At 45.7% G+C, this 20,798-nt stretch overlaps 1 protein-coding gene across 1 annotated transcript in view; it reads right to left on the bottom strand.

Annotated features, from left to right (window-relative positions):
• IGF1R (insulin like growth factor 1 receptor) overlaps positions 1-19,446 on the bottom strand; it is a 273,210-nt gene extending 253,764 nt beyond the window's left edge. The window contains exon 1 of the mRNA XM_058156688.1: positions 19,241-19,446. Coding sequence (XP_058012671.1) covers positions 19,241-19,352 — 112 coding nt within the window. The 5' untranslated portion in view covers positions 19,353-19,446. The remainder of the gene's footprint in view (positions 1-19,240) is intronic.
• Positions 19,447-20,798: the final 1,352 nt, after the last annotated feature.

The following is a 20,798-nucleotide window of genomic DNA, read 5'->3' as shown; positions in this document are numbered from 1 at the left end:
ACCGGAAAAGGCGCAAACTTTTGATTATGTACCACGCTTTACATCCACAAAGTGACATCGACAGGCAGTACCTGTCAAGAAAAATAGGGGGCAGGGGACTATTGCAAATCCATCAAACTGTAGAAGAAGAAAAATGAAGTTTGAATGATTATGTGAACCAAAGTACAGAAAAATTGCTGCAGGCTGTGAAAACAGAGAACATTATAAAAACAGAAACGAAGGCAGAATAAGGAAAAACAGCTGGATGACAGATTAAATAGATGGAAAACCAAAGCTTTGCATGGACAGCACTTGAAAAACATTGAAGGAAAATGTGATGAGAATTTTACATGGGCATGGCTTAAGATGGGAACCATCAAGAATGGAAGGTTTAATACTCACTGCTCAAGAACAAGCACTACAAACTAATGCCATGAAAGCAAAGATATAAAAATCCACCAACAATCCAAACTGCCGACTTTGCAACAACAAAGTCGAAACTATTTCACATTTAATATGTGAATGCAGCAAAATCTCACAAACTGATTAGAAAGCTAGACACGACCGAGTTGCTAAATTAATCCACTGGTCATTATGTAAAAAATACAACTTTCCTGTATCTAAAAAGTCATGGGAACATAAAGTGGAAAAAGTTATAGAAAATGAGAAGGTGAAGATCTTGTGGGACTTTCAAATACAGACGGATCGTCACTTGGAACACAACACGCCAGATATCACAGTTGTCGGAAACTGAAATGTATAATTTATTGACATTGCGGTACCAGGAGATGCCAGAGTCGAAGAAAAAGAACTGGAAAAAATCACAAAATATTGCGACCTGGCCATTGAAACTACACGGCTATGGATGAAACATGGAACAGTGATACCCATTGTCATCGGGGCACTTGGTACCATGTCCAAGAATTTTATAAGATACATCAAGAAACTGCAGCTTCCTGAAATAACACCAGCAGAACTGCAAAAAACTGCGCTACTTGGAACATCGTACATCTTAAGAAGGTACTTAGTTGATACCTTGGACGCTAGCAGCAACCCGTATCAACCATTAGCACCAGTCAATGGTATTTGTGATGCATTTTTGAATGTTCAGTTGACTGAGTTTCACGTTTAAAGTAGTAAATAATAATAAAAAATAAATAAATAGGGTGCAAGTCCATACAATGATGCCAAAAGATATTGCAGACTAACATCCAGATGAAACTGGCAGGCAGTCCTCGACTTACGTCCACAATTGAGCCCAAATTTTCTATTGTTAAATGAGACATTTGTTAAGTGAGTTTTGGCCTATTTTGGCATGGTTGTTAAGTGAATCTGACTTCCCCGTCAATTTTGCTTGTCAAAAGGTCGCAGAAGGGGATCACATGACCCCGGGACACTGCAACTGTCATAAGTATGAATCAACTGCCAACTCTCTGAACTGTCCACATGATCATGGGGATGCTACAAAGGTTGTAACTGTGCTGCAATGGTCATAAGTATGAAAAATGGTCATAAGTCATTTTTTTCCACAAATTTAGGCGATTTTTTTTCTTAAATTTTTTTCCAATGCTATAGTTAACTTTAAACGGTCACTAAAAGGACTACTGTAAGCCGAGGACTATCTGTATTATTCCTTCCTTATTTATTTATTATACGGCATTATTCCTACTGGGTTTTATAGACAAGGAATTAGAAAAGAAATGCAGGAAATTAATATTGTAGTTGGCTACTGCAGCAAGATGATGGTATCACAACGTTGTAGAAGAAAAAACTAATATTGTAACTGCGACAAAAGACTGGCTTATAAAACAAATTGAACTTATAGAAATGGCAAAGTAGACCAGTTTTGTCGGAGGGAAAAAAATGACAAAGACTTTTCTGAAGGACAAGAAACCTTATATGGACCTTATGTTGAAAGAAGAAAAGGTCAAGTTTCCAGATTCGGGGATTAAAAAATTGGGGAAAAGATTACGACGACAATTACTCGATCAGTTGAAAAAAAAGGACGGGAGAGATAATTTTATATGCGTGTTTTCATTTACTTCCTTTTTCTCATTTTCTGTCTTTGCTTATTTTTCCGTTTTTTGTTTGCTTCTACCTTTTTTTGTATCCTTTTGACCATATTCAAAAATTCCATTTGCACACAAACACACGTGCAAAAATACAATCACATAAATCGCTTTCGTTTCCTTCGTTGTTCTTTTTCTTGCTTCCTTATCTTTGCTTACTAGTTTTGTTTCTTACGCTTTTTACCACATTCAAAAATGCCATTAATACACACAGAGACATACCCACCCACCAGCACACACACACACACACACACACATATATACACACAAAGGCAAACACAATCATACAAATCTCCATTTGGTGGCAATGAGCCCGACCCTAACCCTACCAACATGCTCGATTTTGCTTGCCGTGTCAAGCCAAGATAAATAACACCAGACCAGGCAGGACAAAGAGGAAGGACACACACATACACACACACACACACACACACACACACACACACATCCCCTGCCAACTGCTCCTCAAGGAATGGCTGAATGGCCAAGGCAGACCCCTTTGTGGCCTCAAAACATCACAACAAGTATCGCCGCCTCTCCTCCTTCAAAGACTGCGGCCTTTACATACCAAAGGGAAATGGAAACAAACCATCTGCTTCAAGACCAGCCACCCACCCCATAAATCTCGCAAGGAGCCCCTCCGGAAGTAGAAAAGAAATGTTTACAACGCCTTGCAAAAGGGGGAGCTTGCACGAATGCGGGAGTTCTTTATCTAAGAGGGTCAGGAATTTCAGCTATTCTGACCACGTGGTCTCTAACACCTCCATCCCATGACTGAAACAAAATGGCCAGGGTTCACCATCGGTTCTCTAGAGAACTGATTCTGCAGGACTAGGAGTGATATGGTAGCAAGGTTCCAATATTTGAGGGGCTGCCACGAAGAAGAGGGGTTCAGCTTAACAGAGTAACAGGATAACAAAGGTGGAAGGCACCTCAGAGGTCTTCTGGTCCAACTCCCTCTGCTCAAGCAGGACACCCTAAAACCATTCCAGACAAGCGACTGTCCAGTCTCTTCCTAAAAGCCTCCAGTGATGGATCACCCATAACTTCTGGAGACAAGATGTCCCACTGATGGTCTTTACCGTTAGGAAGTTTCTCCTTAATTCTAAGCTGCTTCTCTCCTTGATTAATTTCCATCCATTGTTTCTTGTCTTGCCTTCTGGTACTTTGGAAAATAACAGTGGCTGTCCACTGAAAAGCCTCCAGCGATGGAGCACCCACAACTTCTGAAGGCAACTAGTTTCACTGATTATTTGTTCTCAGTATCAGGAAGTTTCTCCTGTGTTCTAGGTTGCTTCTCTCCTTGATTAATTTCCATCCATTGTTTCTTGTCTTGCCTTCTGGTGCTTTGGAAAATAACAGTGGCTGTCCACTGAAAAGCCTCCAGCGATGGAGCACCCACAACTTCTGAAGGCAACTAGTTTCACTGATTATTTGTTCTCAGTATCAGGAAGTTTCTCCTGTGTTCTAGGTTGCTTCTCTCTTTGATTAGTTTCCATCCGTTGCTTCTTGTCCTGCCTTCAGGTGCTTCGGAGAATAGGGTCACCCCCTCTTCTGTGGTAGCCCCTCAAATATTGGAGCACTGCTGTCATGTCACCCTAGTCTTTCTTGTCCTGCCTTCAGATGCTTTGGAGAATAGCTTAACAACCATGATGGATCTCCCAGGAGGTGGGGGGGGGGGAGACATACAACCCAGTTCCAAAACTCAAGAGGGCTAACCACCCAATGGCACAGGTGTGCATTTAAGTGGGTTCAGCAACCATCTTTATTTATAGCCATTTGCAGCATCCCCCGATTATGCTACCACATTTTATGACTTTTTTTTTTTTTTTTTGCTAAGCATTTTATGACATTTTTGCTGAAAACTGGCATTAACTTCTGATTTTTTTTTGGGCAAAACCATTCCCTAACAAGCCACCGGTTCGTTTAGTGACCGATGTAAAAACAGTTGTAAAATCAGGTCAATCGTGGGGGGAGACCTGCTTTAACAACTAGCACGACTTACGACTTACACAGTGCGCAGGCTCCGTTGCAGTTAGAAATCAAAGAATGTGCGTGAATATACAAATGTACAAACACACACAGATCAGCCTTCTTTTAACATTAATGAAGCTGGATCCTGATTTTTTCTTTAAAAAAAATCGGAACATCAATTCCTACATGATATTAATATAAACAAAGAACTTTGGGATATTATGGTTCATCTATCGTTCATCAGAGAAGGGCAAGCATGTATATATTTAATAAATGAATAAATGAACAGGTAGTTCTCAACTTACAATTCATTTAGTGACCATTCCAAGTTACAACGTCATTGAAAAAAGTGAATTAGGAACATTTTTTCACCCTTATGACCATTGCAGCATCCCCATGGTCACACGATCGAAATTCAGATGCTGGCCAATGGCTCGTATTTATGACGGTTGCCGTGTCCCGTGGTCACATGATCCCCTTTCGCGATCTTCTGACAAGCGAAGTCAGTGGGGAAGCCAGATTCACTTAACAACCGTGTTAATAATTTAACAACGGCAGTGATTCATTTAACAAACGTGGCAAGAGAGGTCGTAAAATGGGGCATAACTTTCTCATTCAGAAACATAAATTTTGGGCTCAAATTGTGCTTGTTAAGTTGAGGGCTAACTGTAAATAAACTTTTTTTAAATGCATTAATTCGCTACCTGTTCAGCTAGACTTTCCTTCCCCAAAAAACTCTGGTCGCCAAACTACTCTAGAAAGGATTGTAGACATTTATTTTAATCTTATTTACTGCACGTTTATTTGCGTAAACTATAGGAACTTTGGAGAGGGCTATTATTTTGAAAAGTGAAACTAAAGTGAAATAAATGAAACGAAAGTCCCTATACCAGCATGTGTCTATTAAATGACTCTGTGGAAATTCTTTTTAATTGTTCACTTTTCTAAGCAAGCTAATAAATAAATAAAAAAACCTGTTTGAGATGCAGTTCCTTGTTGCTTTTGCCTGGTTGAGTTTTTTATTCTTTACAGAGATTTTTAAACATATGCTTCACTGCCTATATCCTTGATGGTGAACCTACGACACCCTCTCTGTGGGCACATGAGCCATCACCCCAGTTCAGCTCCATCGCACATGCACGCATGTCTCCCACTGACCAGCTGGTCTTCGGGTCTCTGCCGCGCATGTGCGGGAGTGGGGTGCATGCGGGGGATCGTGCACACATGCGCATGGGGGTGGGGTGCATGAGGGGGGCCGTGCATGTATGCACAGGTGGCGCATGTGGGGCGCGCATGCGCAGGGCCACACACGCATTGCATTTTGGAGGTTCGGGCACACGCACATACATTCAAGCGCACTTTAGGCACTTGGTCCGGAAAAGGTTAGCCATCACTGGCCTATATCTTTCTAAATTGCCCTTGAAGGAAAATATTTGGGCTTTCTGAACCATATTTGAGTAGAAACGATAATCATTTCTGCATTCTGGCAATATTTCTCTCTCGTCTGTTGCTCCAGCAGTGACTTCAGAAATATGACAACTGGAGCAATAGAATATAAAGCAATGCTTTCCAAACCTGGATAAATGACCCAAAATTGGTTTTTATTACGGTATCTACTCAAAAACCCTTTACCCACAACATAGATATTTAAACAGATTTAATGATTGCTAGGTAAACTGAAATACATTAATAAGATATGATATGGCCAATACTCTGTTCATAAAATATGTGGGTGGGTATGAAAGAAAAAAAAATGAATAAAACTTGATTCAAAAAAAAAGAAAGACTGAAATACATTAAAAATCTCCCAAAGTCTTCCTGTGAAGAAAAAAAATTAATGAAATCACCAAGAGGAAGTAACTTGTTGAAATGATAAAGATCATTCAACAATTTGTTGTTTTTATAATGCCTCAGGTTATAATGCCTGAGGTAGGTCCTCAGGTTACAACCAATTTACAACAACCATCTGAATTTACGTCAGTGCTGAAGGAAAGGACTTACCTACCACCAGTCCTCAAAGTTTTATAATATTTTTTGAGAAGTGATTTGGGGTAATGAAGTAAATGGTTCAGGAAGCAGAGGTCCATCAGGAGAAGTAATCCTCAAATTATGACCACAATTCAGCCCAAAATTTATGTTGCTAAGTGAGGCCTTTGTTAAGTGAGCTTTGCCCCATTTTGCAACCTTTCTTATCACAGATGTTAAGGGAAGCACTGCAGTTTAAACTAGTAACACTAGTGGATAAGTGTATCTGAACCCAGGAACCTGACAGGACACTGCAACCGTCATAAATGTGAGACAGTTGCCAAGCATCTGAATTTTGATCACGTAACCATGGGGATACCACAATAGTCAAGTATGAAAAACAGCCATAAGTCACGATTTTTTTCAGTGCCGTTGTAAAACTTGGAACCGTCACTAAATGAATTGTTGTTAAGTCACGGACTATCTATAATACACTTCGGCGTTTCAAGCATTTTTAAGAACTCAATTCACACCGGGATGCAAAACACTTATTTTTACCTGACCTTCTACCTCCATCATTGCAATTTCCCTTCTCCAATCTGGTAGCATTCATTCTTACAACATTTCAAACAATTCCAAAGAACTGGAGGTCCACTTTATCCAATCTGCTTCTCTTCACATTCGTTTCCTCAGAGTAGCCCTTCCACTCAATCTACAATTTACTTCTGGGAACTGCAAAAATCGAACAACTCTAGCCATTCCACTCTATCCAGTTACTGTGTTTTCCTGAAAATAAGACATCCCCTGATAATAAGCCCAATTGGGCTTTTGAGCGCATGTGCTAAAATAACCTACCTACCCCCCCCGGAAATAAGCCCTCTCCGAAAATATTTAAGTGCATGCACAGCCAGTCCTCACCATTTCCTCTGGTTAGGGTTAGGGAGACAGAGCTGGAAATCAGGTAAAACGGCAAGAGGAGCCCCATCTTGCTCCATGCACCCCAAAATAATAAGACCACCCCGAAAATAAGGCCAAGCGCTTATTTCGGGGTTCAAAAAAATATAAGACAGGGTCTTATTTTTAGGGAAATATGGTACTTAGGAAACAAATATTTTGTCTCCTACAGGAGGAAAGGGGTGTGTGGCTTTTGGTGCTCACCATCTTCCTCAACTCAGGCGTAAGTACAATAAGGTAAAGGTAAAGGTTCCCCTTGCACATATGTGCTAGTCGTTCCCAACTCTAGGGGGCGGTGCTCATCTCCGTTTCAAAGCTGAAGAGCCAGCGCTGTCTGAAGACGTCTCCGTGGTCATGTGGCCAGCATGACTCAACACCAAAGGCACATGGAACACTGTTACCTTCCCACCAAGGTGGTCCCTATTTTTTCTACTGGCATTTTTACGTGCTTTCGTAATTGCTAGGTTGGCAGAAGCTGGGACAAGTAATGGGAGCTCACCCCATTACATGGCAGCATTAGGGATTTGAACTGCCGAGCTGTCGACCTTTTGATCGACAAGCTCAACGTCCTAGCCTCTGAGCCACCGTGTCCCCCTATTAAGTACAATAGAACCTCCAAAACAAATAAAGCTCTCACAGCATTTATTTTCCACCTGTTCCCACAAAGGTAGTATCAGGCCCTGGTGTACCTGATGGCCCGGGGCTGCCATTTCGGCAGGGAACTGAGAAGCCGGGATTGCCTTTTACGCGGGGACCTGAAAACGACACTAAACCCACCAAACCGCAGAGCCCGCACCAGATCTGTCGCCACTGCTGACATCAACACTGAACAACTGACAGGCGGCCAAGCAGCTGAAACCGAAATGTTCAGGTGCACCGAGTATGGCAGACGACGGAACTCTGCTGGCCTCTGCTGGGGCGAGTGCGTGGGTGGCTGGGCGGGGCTAGGGAACAGTTATAATTTGTTAAAAATACTATACAGTTTAAATTTAAAAATACAATTTCATCTGTCACTGCGATTTGGATGACTTCTTCAGGCTTTCCAGATTTCCTCCTCCTTAAGGATGGTGCCGCTTGAGGTAGCTTGACTGCATCCTCCGGAAGCCTCATCCAGAACCCCGTCAACACTCACTGGGTTCACACGCTTCTCCTGTTCTAGGGTGCTGACCCGGCTCTCCAAGGCCCGGATTCCACACTCCAGGATTTGATGCTCATGCTGGGTTGTATGTTGGAAGTCTTCCTTCAGCAGTTCGGCAATTTTCTCCATGGTGTTCCAAGAGGTTCTCCAGGTAGTCTAGTCCCGGTCCTGGCATGGGGCGGAATGCTGGCTGTTGTGCCTCTTCTTTTGTTTCCTCCTCCTTAAGGATGCTGCCTCCTGAGGTAGCTTGACTGTATCCTCCGGAAACCTCATCCAGAACCCCTTCAATACTCACGGGTCACACGCTTCTCCTGTTCTAGGATGCTGACCTGGCTCTCCAAGGTCCGGATTCTAGGATTTGATGCTCATGCTGGGTTGTATGTTGGAAGTCTTCCTTCTGCAGTTTGGCAATTTTGTCCATGGTGTTCCAGAGGTTCTCCAGGTAGTCTAGTCCCGGTCCTGGCATGGGGCAGGAAGCTGGCTGTTGTGCCTCTTCTTTTGTTTTCTTCTCCTCAAAGGTGCTGCCTCCTGAGGTAGCTTGGCTGTATCCTCCAGAAGCCTCATCCAGAACCCCTTCAACACTCACTGGCTGGCATGGGTGGTGGCAGGACTCCCAACTCCTCCAAATCGGGGGGGAGGTTTCTTGGGCACAGACACAAGGTTCTTCTGGGACCTCTGGACCACATTGCCCAGCTTCTTTTTGACATGGAAATCCTGCCAGGCACAATCCAGAATGGACAGCAGTGCTTCTGGCCTCTCTTTGGGGCAACCCTCCTGAATGGCTGGAATAGAATCATCTGCATCTGGGTAATCCAGAGAAAAGCTTTTTTTGGATTCCACCAGAATCAAAGGGACATGATCACCGCTGGCCAACTCCACACCGGAATCTTCCGATTCAGATTTCAGAAGCCGTCCACTCATGGGCAAGAAACCCAGATGGTGGGGAACAGCATCGGTTGGAGATCCAGCCTCAGCCAATCTATCATTCCCTACGCTCATTTGGTCTTCAAGAATCAGGCTGAGCCGAGATTGGGGTTGAGGGATCTGCAGCTTCCAGGACATGCTAACTGAGGTTAACACCACAGCTGCTCTCCGGACACTATCAGAAAAATATGGGCCTGCCACGCTTGGTTAGTTGCAGCATCAAACGTAGGGTGAGGCCTGTTTACACCATTTGTTGATGAGTAGAAAGGACTTTCCAAATTGTACCATGTTGGTTTGAAAAAGCCATTTGGATCTACTTACTGCCTGTAGGCTTCCATACATAACGTTAACCCCTCCCAGTCAGAACCAGAGCAGGAATGTGGTTGAAGGTTTTTTCCTTGTGTAGCGCTACCCCCGTAAGGGCTGCTGGAGTCCGGGTTCTCCTGACCCTCTTGATATGGCCTCTTGATATGGCATCCGATCCACACTGGTTCCTCGTTCAGACACCTCTATTGGCCTGGATCACGTGGTGGAATGATGGTCAGTCTCCTCTCAGCAGGCGGATCACATGATGAGATGGTATTCAGATGGCTGGTTGGCCTCTCTCTCTCTCTCTCTCTCTCTCTCTCTCTCGAACTGCTGCTGGGTTGTCCTTCTACTGCCTCTGCTCCTTCATGGATTTCTCTGCTTGCCTCCTTTGAGTGAAACTCAAACTCTTCTCTCCCTCAGGCTTGTCCCATGTTGTTGTTAGTTGCGAAGTGGTGTCCGACCCATCGCAACCCCATGGGCAACGTTCCTCCAGGTCTTTCCTGTCCTCTACCATCCTCTGGAGTCCATTTAAGCTCACAGTGACTGCTTCAGTGACTCCATCCAGCCACCTCATTCTCTGTTGTCCCCTTTTTCTTTTGCCCTCAATCTTTCCCAGCATTAGGCTCTTCTCCAGTGAGTCCTTCCTTCTCATTAGGTGGCCAAAGTATTTCAGTTTCATCTTCAGGATCTGGCCTTCTAAAGAGCAGTCAGGATTGATCTCTAGGACTGACTTGTTTGCCTTGCAGTCCAAGGGGCTCACAGGAGCCTTCTCCAGCACCAGAGTTCAAAGGCCTCCATTCTTTGGCGCTCAGCCTTTCTTATGGTCCAACCTTCACAGCCATACATTGAAGCCTCAGCTATCCTATCCCCCTTTTGTCCCTCAGGCTTGCCTCACAGAAACCTCTCCTATCCTATCCCCTTATTTCCCTCAGGCTTGTCCCACAGAAGCCTCTGCTATCCTATGCCCTTCTCTCCCTCAGGGTTGCCCCACGTAAACCTCTCTTATCAGGCCTCCTTCTTCCATATTGCCCATTTGCATTTGGTGTCATTTAGCTTATGGGACGTGCAGGCATATGGTTGTAAGTCCCCCATTGGTTTGCAAAAGAACTGCGCCTACCGCCACATCGTTAGCGTCCACTTGTACTACAAATGGTTTGGTGGTGTCCGGGTACCATTCCATTGTGCCTTTTGTTCTCCAGGTACCGTCTTCGTGGTGGTGGGGGGGGCACATGTCATTTCCCCTTCCAATGAAGGATCATCCTAAAGCTTCCCCCTAGTTTTGCCAGCGCCGAATACTTACGTTTTTGGATCCCTTCCCTCCATAAATCAACGGACTAGCATCGTGTTCTGTCTCCTTCATTTTTTATTTAATTGGGTCCTTTTTAAACAGTTGTAGGGTTTGTGTCGAGGAAGAGGTCCCATTTTAGATCATGTTTATGGAGACATATAGAAAACTGAAGAGAGTTTGCCAACCTTTTAGCACCGCGGCAGGGAGCGGAAATTGCTAAGGCTACCACAACTGCGATTGCTACATCCTCAGCCTTGTTTGAAATCTGGGAAGCTTAGAAAACAAGAGTGTCACTGCTTTGCATTTTTGTTTTAATAGCCAAGACTGTTCAAATAGTGAAGATAGGAAGAAGTCAGAAGGTCAGCGCTGTGTTTGCAGATGTGGTGCAGCCGAGTGCATCAAGCAGCAGGTTGCTTGGCCTCTCGCACAAACACCACAACCACAGCATCCTCTTCGACCAGCTCTGGGCTCTACCCTGGACCTCCCCTCTCAGAAAGACCGTCCCCCTCTTCTTCTTCCTCCTCCTTCAGCTTCCAAACACAGCGGTGGCTCGAGAAAGTCTTGGCCCTTAGGGCTGCATTCTCAGTTCACACTTCCAAGAAAACACAACTATCATGCGAGTTCATCAATCACAGGGCTCCACATGATAACATTCTTCCCATAGCTTCCTTTTTAAAAAAATAGTAAAAACAAAAGCGATTTGTTGGCCTCGTGTACAAGTGAAGTCCGGGGACAGTCCTTCCAAAACAGGAAAAGGGGATGGAAGCAAATCAAAAGGAAAGAGATGTGATTTTTATCTGTCTACGGTCGGTCAGTTCCTTAAGCGGAAGAAAAAACACAATTTCATCCCCGAAGATACGTAGCTGGAAATAAAACTTCAGCGAACACAGGTGGGATTTTCTTCAGGGGAACTGATCACCCCGGTTTCAGACCCGTGTTCGAAAGAAGTTTCCTTTCACTGGACGCAGATGGACACCCAATACATGGGAGTCCTTGATTTACGACCGCAACTGGGATCAGAATTTCTGTTGCTAAACAAGACGATTGTGAAATGAATCATACTCCATTTTACCAAGCCTTTTTTTTTGCCATGACTGGTAAGAAGATTACTGCAGTTAAAACAATCATGCAGTCATTAAGTGGGTCTTGCTTTCCCCCATCGTTATGTCAAATGGCCACTAAATAAATGGTTCTAAGTCAAGGACTACACCTGCAATGGTGCAACAAATGCAAACAAAATAGTTTGCTCTCCTCCAACCGTTCAAGGACTTCCAACTCCTCACCAGCTAGAAATATTTGTAAGGATCTGTGGAATTCTCAAATAATAAGCCAGCAGAAATTCCCTTATGCTACCCTAACATACTAAATTTGAGTTAAAATATTTCATGTTACATTTGAATATTCAATATAGAATATTTCATACAAGAGCCATATATGATTTGCCATGCTAGCTTTGAATGTCCATCAAACCAGCTACACCAAAACTATATCCATTCTTTTGCCTGTTAATTTTTTTAGAATAGAATTTTGCATTGGCCAAGTGTGACTGGACACACAAGGGATTTGTACATAAGCTCTCAGTGTACAAACAACAAGGTGAAGTGGTAATACATCTATCTATCTATCTATCTATCTATCTATCTATCTATCTATCTATCATCTATATCTATCTGTATCTATCTACCTACCTATCTACCTGCCTACCTACATCTCTATCATCTATGTCTGTCTGTCTATCTCTCCTTTACCTAATGTAAAAAAAAAAGGTAAAAGCCCGCAGATTTTACTCCGCTAATCATTGCCAAGTCTGGCGTGGTGTTCATCTCCATTTCAAAGTCACCGAGTCAGCACTGTCTGAAGAAATTTCCACAGTCATGTGGCCAGCATAATGTCATGGAGCACTGTTATCTTCCCACCAAAATGGTACCTATTTATCTACTTGCATTTGCATGCTTTCAAACAGCTAGGCTGGCAGTAGCCTGAGGGGAAGACGGGAACTCATACTGTCACGTGGCGCTTGGGTCTCAAACCTAGGGTTTCCATCGTAGCCACCGTGCTAACTCTTCATTTATTGTAACTTACTCTAAAGTAGGAATTGCATAACTAACATACTTCCATTGCATATTTAGTCTACATCAGGCGTGTCCAATCTTGGCTACTTTAAGGGCCTGTGGACTTCAACTCCCAGAAGTCCACAGGCCTGGCTGGGGAATTCTGGAAGTTGAAGTTCACAGGCCTTAAAGTTGCCAGGATTAGATTCCTCCTGGTCTATATCATTCACACCAGCAAATGCAGTCTCTGTAAATTCTAAAAATAAAGTATATTGTTTTTATCTATATCCAAAACAATTAAACAAATGAATTCCATTTCAGACTTCTTATACCATTTACAGCAATTATCTTAGAAAGCAACACCTAAGAAATATTACCTCGAAAAAGGCATAACTGCAAAAATGTTTTGAAATGTTTTCAGTACTGCTGTTCTCTTAAGGAAGTGTCTCTATATGATGAAATAGTGGAGAACATTCCAGCTCTCAGTATTTATAAACTTGATGATGAAACAAGTATTTTCATGCTCTGTATAGTAGCCAGAATCCATGTCGCTGGTTTTGCACATATGTGGATTTTATTATAACCTGGTTTAAGCATTTTTGGTCGCTCCAATGTTCATAAAGAATGAAAAGTACAGGTAGTCCTTAACTTACAACTGCAATTGAGCCCAAAATGTTTGTTGCTAAGTGAGACATTTGTTAAGTGAGTTTTGCCCCATTTAATGACCTTTCTTGCCATATTTGTTAAGTGATCACTGCAGTTGTTAAGTTAGTAACTTGGTTAAGCAGTGAATCTGGCTCCCCCCCCCATTGACTTTGCTTGTCAGAAGATCACAAAAGGGGATCACATAACCTGGGACACTATGACCGTCATAAATATGAACCACCTGCCAAGCATCTGAATTACGATCACATGACCACGGGAATGTGGCAACGGTTGTAAGTGTGAAAAACACATTCATAAGTACTTTTTTCAGTGCTGCTGTATCTTCAGTCACTAAACGAATGGTTGTAACTCAAGGACTACCTGCATTATCCCAATAGCTTTACATAATAATTATGAAACTTCCTGGACCGATTTCATAAACCATGATGCTGTTAATTATGGATTAGGTCAACAATTACAGCTGTTTAAGAATAGATCACCAATAAGAATAGATCACCAATCTACTTAAAGATGCTTTCAAGTGGGAAAACTGGGAGAATATTTTACTTTTTAAAAAGTTCATCTATAGATCTACTGATTATTTGAAAAGTATTATTTTAGCTCAACCCAGGCATTATGATTTGACTCTAAAAATGTGAATTGGGATTTACCAACAGCAGAGGACCATAAAAAAGACTACACAGCTCGTGACCCTACTTGAACAGGGTGGGTTGGACTATAAGACCTCCAAGGTTCCTTTCAACTCTGTTATTCTGACCCACTGGATTATCACTTCAGAGATAATCTGAATTACCAGATTCCTCAAAGCCTCCACCAATGGCAGAGCTTATTTGAAAAGTTCTTAAAAATTCAAAGATATTCAGAGATGCATCTGTCTTGAAAGCAAGCCACTTTGGGCTGTACAGCTTTGTCAGATATGAGGCCTTGTTTTACAGAAAATATTTTATAGTTAGTAATATCATAATACCGTGTTTCCCTGAAAATAAGACCCTTATATTTTTTTGAACCCCAAAATAAGCGTTTCTTATTATTTTGGGGTGCATGGAGCAAGATGGGGATCCTCTTGCCGTCTTTCTTGATTTCCAGCTCTGCGTTTAAATATTTTTGGGGAGGGCTTATTTTCGGGGGACGAAGGCTTACTTTAGCACATGCGCTCAAAAGCCCGATTGGGCTTATTATCAGGGGATGTCTTATTTTCGGGGAAAAAAGGGTATTTGATAATTTGTCTGTCATATTTTATAAAATTTGCTGAATTTTCATTCTAGGGGAATCCTGGATTTTAAATGCTTTCTGTAAATGGGTCCATTTGAGGTGCTGTGGTTGAAAAAGTGTTGCCCCCAAAGACGCACCATTTCAGCCAGTTAAAAGTTACAGATAGGAGTTTTAGAACTACATAGATGTGGCTTAAGGAGGAATCCTATTAATGGAATATGAACATGCAGAAAATTCTCGAATTCTTAAGACATGCCAATCCCTCCATGCCTTACCAGCTGCTGCATCTAGTACGAGATGGTTTACTACATCTTCTCATGCATTCAATTGCTTCTATCCTTTTGGCACCATAATATCGGGAGCAGATTCTTAGTGGTGTTTTTGCATTATAGACTGGGATCAAGGCAGCCATTGTAATTCCCTGCTAATAATATTTGCTCTTAAAATTTTAGCACAACTATCCTCAACGCTTCTTTCTTCAAAACAACAAAACAAACAGTTGTCCTAAGGTAACCAGATACTTGGCAGTCTCCAAGGTTAAGCCCAAATATCATTCGTTTGCAAACAAAAGACCTAGGAAAGTGTTTTTATTGCTCCTTATAACTCTTGGCAAAGTGTCTCCAGCAGTTTTCCAAAGAAATCTCCCCTCCCTCTTATCAATTAGATTCCGGAAAGGCAAAACAATTCCTTTAGTGTCAAACCCATTTTATACTCCGGTATCTAAATTACGCAGGGAATTTACACAATTGGCTCACTCACTCACTCAGACTAACCATATTTGCTTTATCAACGAGCGCATTAAGAGATATTGATGTTGATACTACACACATGCACACACAATTACAGCTTTAAGGGTTTTTAACTAAATGTCCAGCGCTATACAGATCTAACACGGAAGAGCTGAAACACGCTCTATTAAAATAACACAATTTTAGGTCACCAAACCACAACTGAATTAGCTTCCCCACTTACAAGTCACCCCACTCAATAAAACAAGGGAGAAGATTGGCTTCAAATGCCAACCCAACTCTACTGGTAAATTCATCAGGGCAAGAGGAAGAATTCCTACAGCAATGAGTACATATAAAAACTGCTCTCTAGAGTAGTGGTCCCCAAGCCCCAATGGACCGGCAGTGGTCCGCAGTATGCCAGAAACTAGGCCCCATCCACAGGATGTAGGCAGCACACAAAACCACACATCCCTCTGGGCCAAGGAAAAATCTCTCTCCACAGAACCCGGTCCCTGGTGCCCCAAAGGTTGGGGGGGGGCACTCACTGCCCTAGAGTGCAAAGGAAACCCGCCTTGTGCAAAAATTGTGTTTTTCATTAGATTCCACAAACAACAAGCTGCCCCTCAAACACTCCAGCCGAACAAGCTTTTAATATTTTATTGAAAAATCGTCTTGGGCAGTAAACACTGCTGCCTGCCCAGGCGAAGGAAGGAAACAATTCAACAACAAAAAAATGACATCTGACAACAGCGTGTACAATCCACAGCCCCAAATTATAAGGGAGGGTCAAAACCAAGTCAGCAAATTTTAAGGATTTTCTTGAAGGCCTATAAAAGCAAACCAGGTGAAACCTATTGGTGATGCCTCTCCAGTAAGGGGCCAAGCCAGGATCCCCCTCCTCTCTCCCTGACATCTTAATTACTGTTTTATCTACCAATCATACCTTAGATTTCAAAACTATATTAACTGAAGATCACAGAGACAGCTTTCCATATTATTTTGGTTCCAACTCTTGTATATTCCTATTTAGGAATGCATGACTTCTTATGACCGAAAATGGAAGAGCGAGTTTAGCTATGACACATTCTATGTATTTTTTTTAAAAAAAACTACACACGCATAAAAGAAAGACTAGATGTTCCTTGTGTTACAATGAGGAGAGCGGTGCACTGGGGTGGGAGTTGGGAAGGGGGGGTTTCTCTTTTTAAGAGATTGTGGGGTGGTTTTTTTCCTTAAAGCCACAAAACAAACCAGCCAACCAACATGTATTCATTTTTTTTCATCCATTGTAAGCACATATTCATTCCCCAACAATTCACTTTGCTTATTAAGATTTTTTTTACAGATTAATGACTATTTTAATGGGGGGGGGTCCCTTTAATCTAAATCCGGGGGGGGTCCCTTGCTAGCAATGCCATTGTTTAAGAAAACAGTGGATAACAAGATCAATAACAACAGCGAATAAAATGCCATTTTTATGCTCGTACTGTACTTTAAAAGAACTACACCTAACAGGATAATCTTTTTTTTTAATCATCAAAAGCTTGAACATGCCGTTTAGACGCCCGAAATCAATGAGGCTTCTACGCAGAGGCAGTCACGATTTTTCTGCACTCATGTTTGTTTACTTGCCTACTTCTCATTTTACTCCAACGCTAAACGGATTAAAGTTTTGCAGCGGGGTTTTTTTTTCTTCTTTTTGGGGCCTGGCCTAAATCCTTACGTGCAGTCGAAGATTAAATTTGTAGAGAAAAACACCAGGGAGAAAGAAGCGGGGTGGGTGTGGGGTGTGTGGAAGGGGGGGGGCAGCCGTTGGGAAGAAGAGATGGAACAACTCTATTTTAGAAATGTGATCTATGACTCACATTTTGACCTTGCCATCCCAAAAACAGCCATCGAGGCACTGTCCCTAAGGTCAAACACTTGCCCCAAGTGGGCTTAGACCTCCCCAAAAATCCTAATGTGCGCAGATCCTTTGCCTCACACAAAAACCCAAGGAGCTCTTGCACTTTACACACTGGTCGTGTTATTGAGCCTAAGAGGTCTCTTTCCTTCCTACCAGGGCCAAGGGGAAGGGCATCCCAATCCCACCAGGAGCAACAATCTGGGGGCAGGGGTCTCCAACCTTGGCAACTTGGGCTTTCTGGGAGTTGAAGTCCGCTGGGCTTAAAGTTGTCAAGGTTGGAGACCCCTGATCTGGAGGGTGTCCACTTTCTCCAGCCATTTGACTGATTCACAAGCCACCAAAGAAAGTTGTCTTCCCTCTCAACAACCTCCCCCCTCAACCTTCTCTCCTTTTACACCGAGGTCATGCAGGATTTCTCTCTCTCTCTCTCTCCCACACCTTCTGCTCAAGCATGAAGCCACCAGCTGTCTAAGGGTAGAGCTTCAGGAATTGCACCAAACAGGGCCCTGCCCAATTCTTTCTCTTTCTCTCTCTCTCTCTCTCCCCTCCACAGCCCCCTCTTTTGTCTCCCCCCCCAAAAAAAATCAAAACATTTCAGTGGGGGGGAGGAGGAGAGGAGGACAAAGAGGCACCCACCGCCTTTCCTACTCTCACCAGCCCCAGAGCTTGGCCGATGAGTATTCACTGAGTAACGTTTTAATTGCAACTTCTACCTCTGCGTATAAACAAACAAGAGTTATATAAAAACAAAGCCGAGTCTTCCTTGCTTCCCGCGCGTTCGGATTCGTTGCACTAGAGGGAAGGCAAAGTGGGGGTGGGATACAAATTCCTCTCCCCCGCCCCCTCCAAAGCATCCAGGGTCCCCTTGAGGTTCAACAGCCGTGTCCCCTCCCCAATCCACGCAAATCATCTTTGTCCCCAAAAGAGGCTTTTTGCGCCCTGCGACCCACAAATTGCTTGCCTGCATTGGTGCCCTTTTCGACACAAAGGAGACCCCCCCCTCCCCTAAAAAAATAAAAATATTTTTTTTAAAAAAGGCAAAGCTGGCGGGGGAGATGCGGGTAGGGGTCGCGAAAGGCTGGGCCGGCTTGGCTGCCGGCTGTTCGGGTCTCCAAGGGTCTCCCGCCACCGGGTGCAGCGCTCTCCAGGTGCCGGCGCGCTCGGCTTGTTTACGCAACGGCCCGGGCTCGCCGGGCGTCTCCAAGCCGCCCCCCCTTCCCGGGGATGGGTGGGGGAGAAAGCGGGGAAAGCCGAGCCGGTTGCTTTGCTTGCGCGGGAGGCCAGGCTGGGTCGCCCGGAGGCCCTTGCGGGGCTTGCTGTGGAAGGGGCGGCGGGGCCAGACCACCCCCCAAAAAACACCCACTCAGACCCACCACCCTCTCCGCCTGTGGCCAGGAGAGCCAGGCTGGGAAGACAAGCTTTCCCGGGGAGGGGGGTCCATGGGAAAGGAGCCCCCCACCCCAAAAAAAATAAACCTCGGTGAAGGAGGCCGGGAATGCAAAGCCTCAAAGGGGGGAAAGCGAAGCCCGCTCTTCCCAGCCGAGGGGGGGAGAGGGGGGAGGCAAAAGGACCAGGGGTCCAAAGGCGCGTTTGGGGAACCCCGCTTCCAACAAGGGAGACCCCGCCTTGGGTGCCCATCTCCCGCGGCCTCGGCTGGAAGGCGCGCCCACCCACCACCCACCACCACCCACCACCCACCCATTTCCCAAACTAGAAAGCCCGGACGGGCCACCTCTGCCCCCACCCCAAAAAAAATAAACCTCGGTGAAGGAGGCCGGGAATGCAAAGCCTCAAAGGGGGGAAAGCGAAGCCCGCTCTTCCCAGCCGAGGGGGGGTGGGGGGGGGAAGCAAAAGGGCCAGGGGTCCAAAGGCGCGTTTGGGGAACCCCGCTTCCAACAAGGGAGACCCCGCCTTGGGTGCCCATCTCCCGCGGCCTCGGCTGGAAGGCGCGCCCACCCACCACCCACCACCCACCCACCCACCCATTTCCCAAACTAGAAAGCCCGGACGGGCCACCTCTGCCCCCCCTACCCCACCCCACCAAGCCCCCCTCCCCATCTTCGCCAACACTCACTTTTTCCATTTGCTGGCCGCAGGCAAAGCGCGATGCAGAGCAGCAGCAGCAGCGGCGGCAGCAGGAGCCCCCTCACCAAGGCCAGGGACCCCCGTCCGACGCCAGACTTCATTCCTCTTGTTTGGTGGTTGGGAAATTGGGGAGCAAAACGGCCTCGGCGATCAATAAATAACCCCACCCCCACCCCCAAAAAAATAATAATACAAATGCCCGCCCTCCACCCAAAAAAATAAAATTAAAAAAAAAAATTCCCGCAATCCCGAGTTTCTCTTCGCTCTTCGCCCCTTTCCCGGGACAAGCTGAAATCTTGGAAGGGGGGGGGAGAGGGAGGGAGGGAGGGGGGCAGGCTTTAAACCCCTCCCCTTGCCAAAAACACACACACACACACACACACAAAACAAGCCCACCCGCCAAGGGGGCTTGAAAAAGGGAGAGGGAGGGAAGCGTTCTGAGCTCCCTCCGGAGAGGAGGTTGGAGAAAAGGGGGCTAAATCCTCGGTCCACCTTTTTTTTGGGGAGGGAAGCGGGGAAAAGGAGGGGAGGGGGAGAAAGGAAAGTCCGGGCCTGGTTTGGGGCTCTCGCCGAGGAGGCTCCGGAGCCGCCGCCGCCTCTTCTTCTTCTTCTTTTTCCTCCTCCTTCTCCAGCTACGACGGGAGGAGGCCGGCGAAAGCAGCTCAGCCTCGCCTGCTCTCATCCAAGGGGAGCCCGCACGGAAGGCGCCGCAGCGAGCAATCCGCATCTTCGACCTCCATGTTGGCTTGGCTTCCCGGCCCCGCTTCGGCTAAAAGGAAAGGGGGCCCCGGGCTGGGCTGGGCTGGGCTGGGCAGGGGGGCGCACCGGGGTCCTGCGCCTGCTTTCCCGCTCGGCCGGCCGAGCAACCCCCGGAGCGGACTCGGCTCCTTGCCTGGCCCAAAGGAGGAGGAGGAGGAGAAGCCACGCAATCCGCCGCCAACGCCGCCGCCGCTGCTGCTGCTCAATCCCGAGCTTCCCGAGAGCGGAAACGGCGCTTCTCCCCCAACCCAAAAAAAAAAATAATAGATATAAAATATTTTTTAAAAATGCAAAATGAGAGAAGAGCCGCCCGGGTCCTTTTTTTTTTTTTTTTTTTGGGCCGGGAGGAGCCCGAAGCGAAGCGAGGCTGCCTGCGAAGGGCGATCGCGCAATTGCGCCGCCGCGGCTGCTGCTGCTGCTGCTGCCGCCGCTCCTGCCCTCCTTGGCGCTTTCTTCGGCGGGCGAGAGGCAAAATCCGGAGCCGCGATGAATGGAGGGAGGCGGGCAAGGCTTCCCCCGCGCCGCCCCTTCGGCGCTCCCCTCCGCCTCCCGCCTCCTCCTCCCCTTTTCCCAGGCTCGGCTGCGAAGGCCGCCCCCGAGGGAGCCTCACCGGCCGCCGCGTCCCCGGCTGCCACTCGGCGGGCGCCGCGCTGCTGCCATCCGCGGGGCGGAAACGACACCGGGGGGAAGCCGCGCCAGGGCAGGGCAAGGCCAGGCCCGGCGGCTGCTGCGGCTCTCTCCACCTCCCTCCCTCCCTCCTTTCCTTCCTTCCTTCCTTCCTCCCTTCT

The sequence above is a fragment of the Ahaetulla prasina genome, chromosome 13 (assembly GCF_028640845.1).
Source record: "Ahaetulla prasina isolate Xishuangbanna chromosome 13, ASM2864084v1, whole genome shotgun sequence".
Lineage (NCBI taxonomy): Eukaryota > Metazoa > Chordata > Lepidosauria > Squamata > Colubridae > Ahaetulla > Ahaetulla prasina.
Note: the sequence above shows the minus strand (reverse complement) of the source record. Positions and strands in the feature narration are given on the sequence as shown.